The sequence below is a fragment of the Herpailurus yagouaroundi genome, unplaced genomic scaffold (genome assembly GCF_014898765.1).
Source record: "Herpailurus yagouaroundi ecotype Mexico unplaced genomic scaffold, PumYag 159, whole genome shotgun sequence".
NCBI lineage: Eukaryota > Metazoa > Chordata > Mammalia > Carnivora > Felidae > Herpailurus > Herpailurus yagouaroundi.
The window spans coordinates 44,065,675-44,078,967 of NW_024412400.1; the positions used below are offsets into that span (position 1 = coordinate 44,065,675).

Genomic DNA, 13,293 nt, shown 5'->3' on the forward strand with positions numbered 1-13,293 from the left:
CAAAAATATGATATCCTGATGGTGAATTAAATATTAATAACTTCTTTAAAGGTACTTAACAATGATGCTCTTCTTAGAGTGAGAACTTTGTAGTTAAAGAAAAAATTGAGACTGAAGTATTAATAGCTTAACCATGAACCTTGAATGTACTGGCAAATATTTTCAAGATGAATGCAGTGTACATTTTGATCCCAAATCTCTTGCTTATCTCAAGATGAAGTTGGTATGTGGCTTCATCCTGGAACCTCGGCTATTGATTCAACAGAGAAGGGGACAGATCATTCCCACTGAACTTGCAGTACAGTTGAAGGACACTCAGCCCGGACTGCTTGTGGCTTCAGTTCTGGGCTTACAGAAGAACAACAAAATTGGAATTGAAGAAGCAGATTCCTTCTTTAAGGTTTGTCGCTCTGAAAATGTAATGGCTCTGGATATAGCCTGATAAAACTGGTGGCAGACGGGAAGCTGAATAAGAGACTGGGGTTCCCTTTGTTTATTGAAAAAAACAGACTTACACATAACAAATTTATACAAGTACAGATTAAAAGAACGTATGTAGAAAAATTCCATTCATGCAACCTAGAATCGGTTTTCTGTTCAAATGTCTCAATCTACTCTGCCATCGCACTAATGCTAATGGTAAATTATTAAATGCCTGGCCCACGTGATAGAGTGTTATTCAGACTAGCTGTAACTTATCAATACTATATTGATCTGGGATGTGGGGGCTTTTCTCACTGTTTTCAAGGTGCTTTGTGGTAAGGATAAAGATACGATTCCTCAGCTCTTGGTAGACCTCTGGGAAGCTCAGCTTGTGGCAGGTCTCCCAGATGTGGTTCTCCAGGAACTCTTTTTCAAGCTCACATCACAATACATCTGGAGATTATCCAAGATGCAGCCCCCTGACACCATACCATTGCGAACATCAGAGGATCTGGTGAGAGAATAATATCTTAAATTAAATTTGTACATTACACATTATAGTAGTATACCTTGTTATTTTTAATGGCTTAGAATCAAACCTAATTTATAGTACCAGATATCTTTTTTTAAGCAGGCATTAAAATTACCCTTAAAACTTGTCCATGAGTAACATTGCTTGCAGGGTTTTTTTTTAATGTTTTTTGTTTTAATTTTTATTTTTGAGAGCGGGGTGCAGGGGCAGAGAGAGAAGGAGACACAGAAACCGAAGCAAGCTCCAGGGTCTGAGCTGTCAGCACAGAGCCTAATTCAGGGATTGAACTCACAAACCATGAGATCATGACCTGAGCAAAAGTAGCTCAACCAACGGAGCTACCCAGGTGCCCCTAACATTGCTTACATTTTAAATAATTTTATATTATAAAGAATGCCCCCTACTGCTCCAATATTACTCACTTGCAGTGGTGCCTCAGTAGATGAAGCAGAGGGGAGGGCTTCCCCCCCAAACACTTCTATACTCCCTGGGGGGATAGTTACAGAGCAGAACTTGAGAAAAGACACATCTGCAGACCTCCCTGACGGGAGAGGAACTACAGAAGGCTTGCGGGAGGGAGACCTGTACTGGAGTCATTTCCTGTCAGCTGTGCACACAAGAGCTATACTGTAGGCCTTGCAGGAGCCCTAACTACTCTGCTTTACCACTTCCTGCCCCTCCCCTCCTCTTGTCCTTTTTGCCTCTCATGGATGCCATCGCTAATGTGGGTTCACCGGAAAAGTCACCAACTTCTTGAATAAGGGGGCTTTATGGGAATTGTCTTGAGAACTTATGGAAGAGCTTTTGCCTACCACGGAAAGTAGTAGAAATAAAAATTCCACTATTACTGTTAACTTTTTTTGAGTAAAATTAGCTTAAAAGCAGTATTGCTTTTTCTGCTAGAAAGTGTTTCTTAGGAATATTTTAAAATGTAAGATATAAGGAAATATTTAGTGCATTTTTTTTTTCATTTTTGGTGCAGTTTTATTCAGTGAGAAGCAGCAAGGCTGAAGCTTTCCTAGGGGAATAAAATCTTTTAGAGTAAGAGACTTTCATTCCCATTCCCAGGCAAGTGTACACCTAATTCTGTGACATGACAGAAGATTAGCAACTGCTTGCTCTTTGTGGAATGGATGAAGAGAATCTTGTTCTATTTTGTTTATGAGAGGTTTCTTTTACATTTTAGATAAATGCCTGTAGTCATTATGGCTTAATCTATCCATGGGTTAATGTCTTAATATCATCTGATTCCTTAGCGGATAAAAGTTACACAGAAGACCTTTCTAAATTACAGGTAAATAAAAATGCCTCTTTTTTTTATTAATATGCAGATTACAACATAGTATCATATTTAAATTTGGTGAGACCTCGTGTGGCCTGTTAATCTAGAACATATACTTTTTGGGGGACAAAAATCCATCCTGAGGTATGCTTGGGAGGGTTGGAGGACATTCCTGCCTCTGCCTGAACCCGCTGAGAGGAGGGCTCCTGAAGGCTGGTTTTGTTGCCTGTAAAGAATGAGAGTGAGGTCACCAGGTCACCTGACTGTCTTGCCTCATTTTCAGGGTGTGCTTGGAAATACTTTGTGAAAGGAAAGCATGGCAAATGTGTAGCGGTGTTTTTATTGACGGAATTCATTTTTTTGTATAGCGTTCATTCATATATGTTTGCTTCTAGCCCAAGCCTCCCACTACTATCTGTCTTACAGAAAGTAGGTTAAAGTGGCCAGTTTGGCTGCTGAAACGGAGTTTTAAAAAGATAAGTATGATCAGGAAATGTAGACCATCCTGCAGGAATTCTGACTGTGGCAGTGTTTTGACTGCAAATGAGAAATAAAGTCCACCTTTGCCTTGGTGGATCAAACTGGGCTAGATGTGGATGTGATTTTATTTAATGTAGTTCAGTGGCCCAAGGACTGAACATAACCCCCACGTCTGCTTTGTTTGGTCTGCCCAATGTAGTGCCAACATATAAAAACTGAAATTTCAAATGAAGAGTTCTGAGTTTCAGTCTCTTCTCGGAAAGTTCAGCAGAGCCAGTAACCCTGGGCTTCACTGCCTCTGAGACCTGAGAGTTGGAGCCAACTAGTGGCTCCCCTCCATGGTCAGTGAATGTGTTGTCCTGTCTGCCTCAATTCTCATCTCCATGTCTTCCCGGTCCAGATACAGCGTCTGGTGTCCATTTTCCTTATACCCAGCTGACTTCATGCATTTTCCTCACCTCTTTTGGCCTCGTTAAGCTTTTGAGTTTACAGCCCCTTATTTATACTGGGAACTGGCGTAAGTGTGGTTACTGTCTATAGAAACCAAAATGTCAAGTTGGGGATTGGGTCAGGGATGGAAACACAAGAGCCCATTATTGCTTAGACTCAGCCTCTGGACAGGCCTGTGTTATCTCCAGAGATGCAGTTCCTTACATTCATAAAAAATTGCCAGAGAGAAATCTTGTTGGTTCCTATCTCTAGTACCCTTATGTTACAGAGGCTCCTTAGGTGTTAGCCTCAGATATGCTCCTTGAACAAATATTCCTCAAGCAGGTACCATAAATGTGGTCTGTGGCAGTAGATAAGCCAGGCAGGGAGGGCCTTGCCCTCCCAGAATATATGTATTAATTGCATATTTAAAATCACAATTGTAACAAGTGCTATTAAATCTCACCTGATAAAGCTTCAAGGCATATTTATAATCACTGCTTGAAAAAGTGTAATTGAGTGATCTTTTAACATTTATTTTAAAGTATTTAAAAAGAATACATTCTTTCTGGGAATCTTTGCTGTTAAAGCATAGAAATGTAGTAAGCCTATACTCTTAAAAATCCTTTTCCTAATTATATCTCCTTCTAGATTATCTTGGTTATTCTTAGTCATTAAGAAAAAAATAACCATCCAGAAACAAAATGATGTCATTTGTTTTCACCTAGAAGAATAGGAGGTTCGGAATCACCTGGAAAGCATTTTCAGAATTGCATGATTTCTCTCTTCCCCACGTCCCCACCCTCACACACAGATTTGATAGGAGTTTCTGTCTCTTGTCCTCAATCACTGTAATAGTATATTTGTGGAAAACCTAAAATAAAAATACTCTACAAATCATCTACATGTCAAAAAGCCACTGTTTGGAATCACACAGTAACTAGTAAATGCCCTACCTTTTGCCATAATTGTCACGGTCCCCTCCCCACTCCCCCACTTCCTTGCCAACCACCACTCCTTAGATTGTGTAGGGAGAGAAGACAGAGTCTGTGGGTTCCAGCCCTGCAGAGTTGGCTGCAGGTGAAGGATCTAGATCAGAGAAGGCAATAAATGGTACATGTGTCGGGTATGGAAAGGAATCCATTCCCAGTACATAAAACAAGGAGCATTCTGCTAAGGAGCAGACAACATTAAGAGTATTTTAAAAAGTAGTAGTAACCTTTGGAGCATTTTTGATTCAGTAATATATGTGTTGTCTGGTGTTTCTTATTTTTAAACTTCTTGATAAAACTAAGTAAAAGTTCATGGGTAATTAATTTTGTATCAAGCTTTGACTAGTTTCATTTTAACCATGGTTTGGGTTACCTCTGCCTCTCTCCTTCTTACCCTGCCCATTATCCCAATGAATCAAAAGTTGAATGTAGAAATAATCTGTGTTTTCTTTCATGTTGGGAGATCCTACAAGTGGCAAATTATCATGTTTGCTATCCTTTTGTCTGGAAATTATTCAGAGGAAGGTGATTATTAAACTTGCAGGAAGGAAAGAGACCAACCTTATACGCCTAGCCATTCCTTGGTAGATATTTGGAATAACATAATCACGATGACTATAAACGAATAGTTCACATTCCATATCATCTTGTATGTCAGAGAAGACGCTGTAGTAAAAAAGGATACAGAAAGAAGAAAATCAAGATATTACCATCTCATCTTTATCCAGAAGAAAGGCAAAGAGGAGATTATTTTGGTGGTAGCATCAAAAATAGTATTTATAGTTTAAATGCTTAAAAAGTAAAATACTGGCAAAGTTCTGAATACTCAAATAGTACCTACTCTATGTCTATGAACTTGTGACAAATAGTATAGACACAAATTGTTAGGTTATTAACAATTTCTTCAGTTATCTTAAATGTTAAATTTTATTTTTGGCTATTACGTAGTGCATGTGTATTCTGGAAAATTTGGAAGATAGAGGAAAATGTGAAAAAATAAAAAGTGGGCTTTGTCATTCCATCCAGTAAGCTGATCTCTGTTTCAAATTTCAATGCTCTTCCAAAGGCATTTCTGTATGTGCATGTACCTGTGTAGATTTTACAAAACTGATCATGCTCTGAATATAATTTTGTATTGACATTTTTTACTCATCATTCTGTTACGAGCATTTTCTCATCAATTAGCCTTTGGAAATAACTTTGATGGCTATATAATATTCCGTCATATGGTTGTACCATAATTTTCCTTTTCCTTATTTAACCTAGATTCTAGCTGTTCAATATTATAATAATTCTTGAAATGAACATCGTTGGACATAAATCTTTGATCACAGTGTTGATTATTTCCTTAGGATAGGCTCCTCAAACATTCCCATTAGTTTTAATTTGCAGTATATCCAAAGGAGCTAATTTCATGTTAGTTTAGATATGATTACTATTAAACAGATTTTCTATTTAAACTAGAGGTGGTTTCATGATTATTTAATACTTCAGGACATTTAGACTTATAAATATTGTATGCATGAACTCCAAAACTGCATTCTTTATGTTTCCTTTTTTTTTGGCAATAAGGCTTGGTCTTCTTTAAAAAAGAATTGTATTCTGTATGTTGTACTTTATCTTTTGGGTGCCTCATTCCATAACATTTCATTTTTCTGTTCATAGTCTCTTATATGTGGTCCTTCATTTGACATAGCTTCCATTATCCCATTCCTGGAGCCACTCTCAGAAGACACTATTGCTGGCCTCAGTGTCCATATTCTGTGTCGTACACGTTTGAAAGAGTATGAACAGTGTATAGACACACTGTTAGAAAGATGCCCAGAGGCGATCATTCCATATGCTAATCACGAACTGAAAGAAGAGAATCGGGTATGCTTTTCAGCTTATGTCTTTGAGGCTTGATTAGTGATAATCAGATTTGATAATCTCGTTGCCTTATCTGCAAAATGGGGACAAATTATGTGAGTCCAACCTCACAAGTCTATGTGGGTCGGAGGAGCATATATGTTTAATATGTTATATGTTTTGAGTACTGTTAGAGGCTATTAAACTGTATGGTGATTGTATGTGATCACAGTAAAAATCTCTTGTTTGGAAATGAAGTAGGCTATTACCTGAAGATTTGGAAGACAGAAAATATTTTCTGGGCTATATATGGTCTTTACCTTCAAAATTAGAAGAGTTTTAAACTTTAGTACTCCTGCCTTCCTTCCTCCTTCCCCACCCCTCCCTTTTTTTCCTCTTATTACCTAAGAGATGATAACAGGACACGTCTGTGTTTCTTCTTGAGAATAGCTAACATGTGTACAACATACATATCATTAGATTTTCAAGTTACGAACCTGATTTATGTTATAGTTTATTTAAAAAAATTTTTAATGTTTATTTTGAGAGACACAGATAGAGAAAGAACAGGGGAGGGGAAGAGAGAGAGGGAGACAGGATCCCAAGCAAGTGCCACACTGTCAACCCTGTCTGATGTGGGGCTCAAACCCCCAAACCATGAGATCATGACCTGAGCAGAAATCAAGAGTTGGACACTCAACTCACTAAGCCACCCAGGTGCCCATGTTATAGTTTAAAGAGAAGACTGGCTGCTCATATAACTTCTGTTGTAACAAAGTTTGTCACCTTAACCAAAATTATGTATTTTTGCCCTGTGCTTTCTTGCACCATCTTATTTTTGTTGGACATCTGAATGTAAAATGCATCAAACTTAAAATTTATTCATTTTTTTCTAAGATAGACTTTGTGGTGGAAAAAACTGCTGCCTGAACTTTGTCACAGAGTAAAATGTGGGGGAGAGAAAGGTCAACTTTACCTGTCATCATTAAAAGGTAAAATGATCTTTTATGCTTAATTATAAATTTAATTGAATCTTAATTTTAATTTCTATAACTTGAAGCCTTGCTTTCTCTGTTCTTTTTTTTTCATGTGATTCTCAAATGAGGTGAAGAGTATCTTAGCAGAATCATCTTAAGAGCTTATATCAGCATGTATATGCTCCCCATCACATTTGATATTTACTTACAGCTATGGAGCTGATGCTTTTAAGTTAATCTTTTCAAACACTTAACATTGTGATAGTCACAGAAACTCACAATCTCAGTATTTTAAAAATTTGAATATCCATTAAGACAATTACATTTTTTATTAATGATCTGAGTACTTAATTTACTTCTTGTAGGAAATTAAGATTATTATAATTAATTATAATTGTAAGCAAGTATTGAGGAATAACAAGGTTCTCAAGGATTTAAAAATTGAATATCTATAAATCATGCAGTGTTTTACAGAATAGGTAGTTATTGTTTGAATTTTCATAGTTCATAGTCACTTATAAATCTTGATAGATATATGGTTATCAGTTTTTCTAGTCTTATGTATTACACTAGATAATTGTTGGCCTGATGACAAAGGGTATGGTTATATTGATTTCAGTGTGCATAAAAGATTAGAAACTGACACTGGGTTCTACTCCTAAAACCAAGACTACACTGTATGTTAACTAACTTGAGAATAAAAAAGTTAAAAAAAAAAAAATATATATATATGTGTGTGTGTGTGTAAATAATAAATCAAGAAAGAAAGAAGAAATTGACAGTGTGGGAACTGTAGTTTTCCAGCTGACATCATTGATTTTTAAAAGTGATTTTTAAAAATCAGTTATGATTTTTAAGTGTTAGGCAGAGCCCGTGGCCATTGGAGGGGGTTTTTCTGAAGAGGCCCATTTAAGTAAAGTTGTATGTTTATGACCGGGAAGATGTGGTGACTTTCATCCCACCTATCTTCCTGAGTGATTGTTGGTTTTTAGAAGGTGGAAATGTCAGATATATGATTCCCTTGTCCCACTTGGGTAACATTTATCACATAACTTTGAGTAATGATTTGTGTTTATGGATCACTTTTCAGTGCAAGCTATCCCACATCTTCATACGTCAGCAGCATCATTATCTTAGTCAAAAGACTTCATCCTTTCTTGATTCGCATTACATACTCTCTACCCCTGACTTACCCATAATCATTCCTCCAAATGTTCCATTTTTCTATATAATGCATATTTCTATAAAATATGTTAGTGTGTGTGTATGCATGTACGTGTGTGGCTCATGGGACTAAGCGCTGTGTGTGATTTACCTTTAGTAGACTCTAATAACTCAAGAGCTGGTGTAGCATTTTATTCATTTTTCGTGTTGCACCCTCCTCACCAGCACTATGCCTCTCCGTAGGAAACATTCTATACTTATTCGAAGGGAGACACCTGAATAACTTCAGGTCCATTGCCAAAGGAGGTCTTTTTGTCAGCAGCTGCAGTACGCTAGAAGAGACCAGGACTGGAGTCTGGAGACTGGAACAGAGTTCCAGATCTGCTACTTACTGAGTGACCTGAAGCAAGCCAATTGTCTAGTATCTCGAGACTAGTGAGCAGCTCAGGACTGACTCTAGAATAAGTGTTAGGCAAAACCGTAAGATGTTAACTTTGGAGATGGAGGTCAGGAATCTATACAATTTGTTTAAGATTCAGCATTTCTCTACCTTGGCACTATTTACATTTGGACCGATAATTCTCTGGTGTATGTGTAGGTGTCCCCTATGCATTTTAGGATGTTTGGCAACATCCGTGGAACTAAATACCAGTAGCTCTGCCCCAGTTATGGTAAACAAAAATGTCTCCAGACATTTCCAAATGTCTGAGGGCGGGGGCGCAAAAATCATACTGGGTGAGAACCATTGCACTAATGCAGAGCCGTTGAAACCGGGATTAGTGATTGATTGGCTTGTTTTCAGGAAATGTTTGTTACTGTTTTTTTGGTAATGAACTGTGCTTATTAAAAATTTTACTACTGTTTAAATTATAAAATTGAAGTTGAAAAAGTTATTTAAAGTCTCATCAGCCAGAAGTAACTATCTTCTGCATCTGATGAATATTTTCTAGACACACCGGAGGACTTAAAGTACTCTACAGATTTAAGATATTGACCTTATTCTTGGAATTATAACCCGTATCAGCCCCTCATTGGTTGGCAGAAGTGGAGAATTGGGCAGTGGCAATTTTTATTGGCTTTATAACATCTAGACTCGCCCCCAACTCAGTTTTTTAAACCTAGGATACTACTTACTGGCTCCACATTTAAGCTAAATAAACCAGTTTGATAGGAAGGTGTTGATAAGTCATGTTTTTCATATGCATTTTGCAAACTAGTAGTCATTGTTTATAAAGTTTCTACTAACATCTTAGATACACATCATTGTACTTTAATACTCAAAGGACTCTAGAAGCTAGCAGATGATACCACTCAGTAAGTTAATTAAGGGACTTTCCTAAAGTCACAGACAGTAGGTGGAAGAGTCTGATCCCTTCCAAAGGTCTTCTGATTCCAGAGCTTGTGATCTTTCCCATCCATCACTGCTGATCCATTCATTAACTTTTTAGCAACATTGGCACGTGTAAGGGAATGGTTTAGGTAAGGGATTTTGTGTAAGGGATGATTTAAGTTGCTGAATATTAGAGAGATGACTTTAGATGGATGCACATACATCTGAGCAGGAGATTTTATATTTCAGTCACTCTGCAAATAGTGTCATTGGAGGGCAGGTGAGGATGACAGGGAATGGCACTGGTGTTTATTGCTAACACTGTTCTTAAGTGTTACCCCCTTCTCTTCCCAGCAGAGGGCAGCATGTATCAAGAAGTAGAATTATAAACTTGCATAGTTCTATTTACAAAAATGTTTAGTAAATCCCTTCATAATTAAAGATGTATTCTAGAGCAAATTATTTTACAGTTTGGAAAAAAATAGTCATAAAGACAGATTTGTGCTTATTAAAACATGAAAATCTCATAATAGAGAGCAACTGATTTAGGAATATGACATCCAACAATTAATAGTATTTCCTGTCCTAGCACTCTTTGTAAGTTAGCTGCAATATAGCCCTAACATTAAAGACAGTATTCAAATGAGTGTATTTTCTTTAGAGGCTAATACAAGTATACTGAAAAATAATGTAATAATCCAGCAATGAAATAGTAAATCAAAATAACATGGAACTAATATAACAAACTTGAGAGCATTCTAGAAAGAATGAAGAAGTTGTTAAAACCATAAGTAGTCTGTGGATTTAAAAAACTGATTTTGTTTTCCCTTTGTAGTTATAACATTTTGTTACCTGAACTAGCTTCTAACTGGCTGAGTGATAAGAAAATTGGATGAAAGATGGACTTTCAGTTCTAACTCAGGTATTCTGTCCTCTACCAACAGAAACGTTGTCAGTTGTTGCTGTGGAACTAGAACTAAGGGATTTCTTGAATGTCCTCCCAGAAGATGGCACTGCAGCATTTTTCTTGCCATATCTTCTTTATTGCAGTCGAAAGAAATCATTGACTTGAAGGTATCATTGAACAAGTACCATAATGCCATAGGAGACTGACTTTTTGAAAAATTGAATGTCAGGTAAAAATGTAAATAAAGGATTTTCATATTGAACATGGACATTTATTGCAGATGCTTTCAGGCTGCTTACCTTACCAGGTAGTAGTATTATTTCTTTAATTTATGACCTGAATCCATTTAATTGTCCAGAATATAAAAGCTACAAGACTTCAGAATTTCCTCGAAGAAGGCATATGTTTTTAAAGCTGGAGACTTTTATTACAAGGAACAGCAAATCAGTGTTGTTGGAGACATGACAATCTTTTTCGTCCCAGAAACACAAAGAAACATTTTGTAGGTACGTTTGAAAGCATGTCACTCCCAGGTGGTCCAGAATTTAATCTTGATTTTTCCAGATTTATTAGGTCACTTCGTTTTTTTGTTTTGTTTTGTTTTGAATAATTTTTGTTGAGAAAGATGTTAATATTTTCCCACAGTAAAAGATTTCAAACTTTACTTTTTTGTTACTTTTTAAAACTCATGCTGTGGTTTCTCTTTGAATCAAATGAAGTCGAAATTTACAAAGCTAACTTTCTTGTTGTCTGGGCATTAACATATTTTGTTGAATGCATGTTTTTCAGCCAAAGCCTTGTTTCTATTTTTTGTTGATGTGTACTTTTGCTCTTTTAGCTAAAGTGTATGTGAAAATAAAGAAATATATCATTGTATTCACAACTGTGTCTACTTTTTAAATCTCTTATTAAACAATTTAGAGTCCAAGTTCAGCTTATTGATAGTGTGCTTTGACTTTAGTTAAGGCTAGAAAAATGCTACTCACCCAGCATCTGCCACAACTCTGTATTGAAACTTTTCTCCTGATGTCAGTGTTCATCTTTACCAGGATTTAGTTTATAGAATTGTTTCTCAGTTCTGCCTTTCTCCTGTTCCAGATTACTATCCTTTTGACCATCTCTTCAAGGGTTCACAAAATCCAAATAGATTGGCATTTTTATTTTTTGTCTTGTTTCATTTTTAAATTTTAAAAATGTTAATTGAACTGTTTATTTTTATTTTAAAATATACTTTTTAAAATATTTAATTTTGAGAGAGAGAGAGAGAGCACAAGCAGGGATGGGGGGAGAGAGAGAGGAAGACACAAAATCCAAAGCAGGATAAAGCACTTAACCGACTGAACCACCCAGGCACCCCTAAAATTTAATTTTTTATTTTACTTTCTCTACACCTATGCCCTCATGTCCACTGATTCATTAGGAATGATGTCAGCATCATATTAGAGGGATTGATGGAAAGCCAATGGTTGGAAACATTTCAATGAATCTTAACAGTGATCCTTTGAGAACCATCAAGGATAACATTTGGACATAGATTTTGGGGAGTGGGGGTGAGGAAAACAGTTTTGTAAAGTCCTTCTGATGGCTGTATGAAGGGCCTATGTAAATCAGTTATAAGTGTATTAGAGCTAGTCGGATGTCTGTTGATCTTTTCATATGAAATGCAGGAAAGTGTGTTTTCAGTCTTTTTTTTAATGCTCATAGCCATTCCAAAGTAAACTTTTTCTTCAGCACTTTCACGCACATAGTTACGAATCATTGTTTTTTTTTCTTTTCTTTTTTTTTTCACTTATCACCAATTTATTTCTTTCAGCCAGACTTGGTCTCTATAGGAAGAGAAATTTTAAGACCATTATTAAAAACAGTACAGTAGTCCTCCCTTATCCATGGCTCCAGTGATCCATGGTCAGCTGCAGTCCAGAAGCAGATGTTCCTCAGAAGGTAATAGCTTAACACTATGTCACAATGCCTACGTCATTCACGTCACTTCACCTCATCACAAGAACAAGAGGGATCAGTAAAATATGTTTTGTGTGTGTGTGTGTGTGTGTGTGTGTGTGTGTGAGAGAGAGAGAGAGAGACAGAGACCACATTCACATAACATTACAGTATATTATAACCGTTCTATTTTATTATTGTTGTTGTTAATCTCTTACTCTGCCTAATTTATGAATTAGACTTTATCATAGGTATGTATGTATAGAAAAAAAATAATATATACAGAGTATAGTACTATCTGTCATTTCAGGTGTCCCCTGGGAGGATGGATAAGGGTCGGGGAACTATTGTATTTATCATATGGTTTAAATGTATTCTAATTTTTTGATGTTAGTTATTTTGTTTAATTCTTGATTCACTTCTATTTTTCCATTTTTTTATATGTTTAAAAACACATGTCTCATTTTAGTACTGCTTTATTTAAAGAAAAATGTCTCCTCCCTGCAAGATCTTCATTAATTATAAAGGGAAAAATAATAACTTTACAATAATGAAACCTGGCAGACATCTCCTTAATCAAATGCTCAACGTTAACATAATCACTAAGAGAAAAAACATCAACATCAGGTGCGTCTTGACACGTATACTGAGAAAAACAGTATCACTTCTGTGAGAATCCTGCCCCCCAAAAATGCATAACCTGAATCTAATCATGAGGAAACATTAGACAAACCCAAATTGAAGGATGTTCTGCAAAGTCACTGCCCTGTATCCTTTAAAAATGTCAAAGTTGTAAAAGACAAACTGCTTCAGACTAAGAAGACATGCCAGCTGAACACAACGTATGACTGGGAGTTTCTTTTTCTGTGAAGAACGTGAGGAGAAAAATTTGTGAAATTTGAAAAGGGTCTGTAGCATTGAATCATTTTTAACTTCCTCATTTTGAGAAGTGTATTGTGTTTATATATAATAACCTTGTTTTTAAGGAACT

At 36.3% G+C, this 13,293-nt stretch overlaps 2 protein-coding genes across 10 annotated transcripts in view; one reads left to right on the top strand and one right to left on the bottom strand.

Moving 5' to 3' along the window:
* HPS3 (HPS3 biogenesis of lysosomal organelles complex 2 subunit 1) overlaps positions 1-11,247 on the top strand; it is a 37,798-nt gene extending 26,551 nt beyond the window's left edge. The window contains exons 12-17 of one of the 8 annotated variants that reach the window (XR_005792130.1): positions 215-400; positions 749-937; positions 2,142-2,249; positions 5,804-6,010; positions 6,884-6,978; positions 10,402-10,510. Coding sequence is in view for 3 of the 8 variants with exons in the window: in XM_040480449.1 (XP_040336383.1) it covers positions 215-400; positions 749-937; positions 2,142-2,249; positions 5,804-6,010; positions 6,888-6,978; positions 10,402-10,529 (909 nt within the window). In the remaining 5 variants the exon portion in view is untranslated. Of the gene's footprint in view, positions 1-214; positions 401-748; positions 938-2,141; positions 2,250-5,803; positions 6,011-6,883; positions 6,979-10,401 lie in introns of those variants that run through there. The other 7 variants (XM_040480449.1, XR_005792132.1, XR_005792131.1 and 4 more) reach the window with 7 other exon arrangements.
* CP (ceruloplasmin) overlaps positions 467-13,293 on the bottom strand; it is a 72,358-nt gene continuing 59,531 nt past the window's right edge. Inside the window, exons 19-20 of one of the 2 annotated variants that reach the window (XM_040480446.1) lie at positions 4,700-4,804; positions 467-934 (exon numbers count right to left, since the gene is read on the bottom strand). In XM_040480446.1, coding sequence (XP_040336380.1) covers positions 4,701-4,804 — 104 coding nt within the window. In that variant the 3' untranslated portion in view covers positions 467-934; position 4,700. Of the gene's footprint in view, positions 935-4,699; positions 4,805-11,721; positions 12,191-13,293 lie in introns of those variants that run through there. The other variant, XM_040480448.1, reaches the window with a different exon arrangement.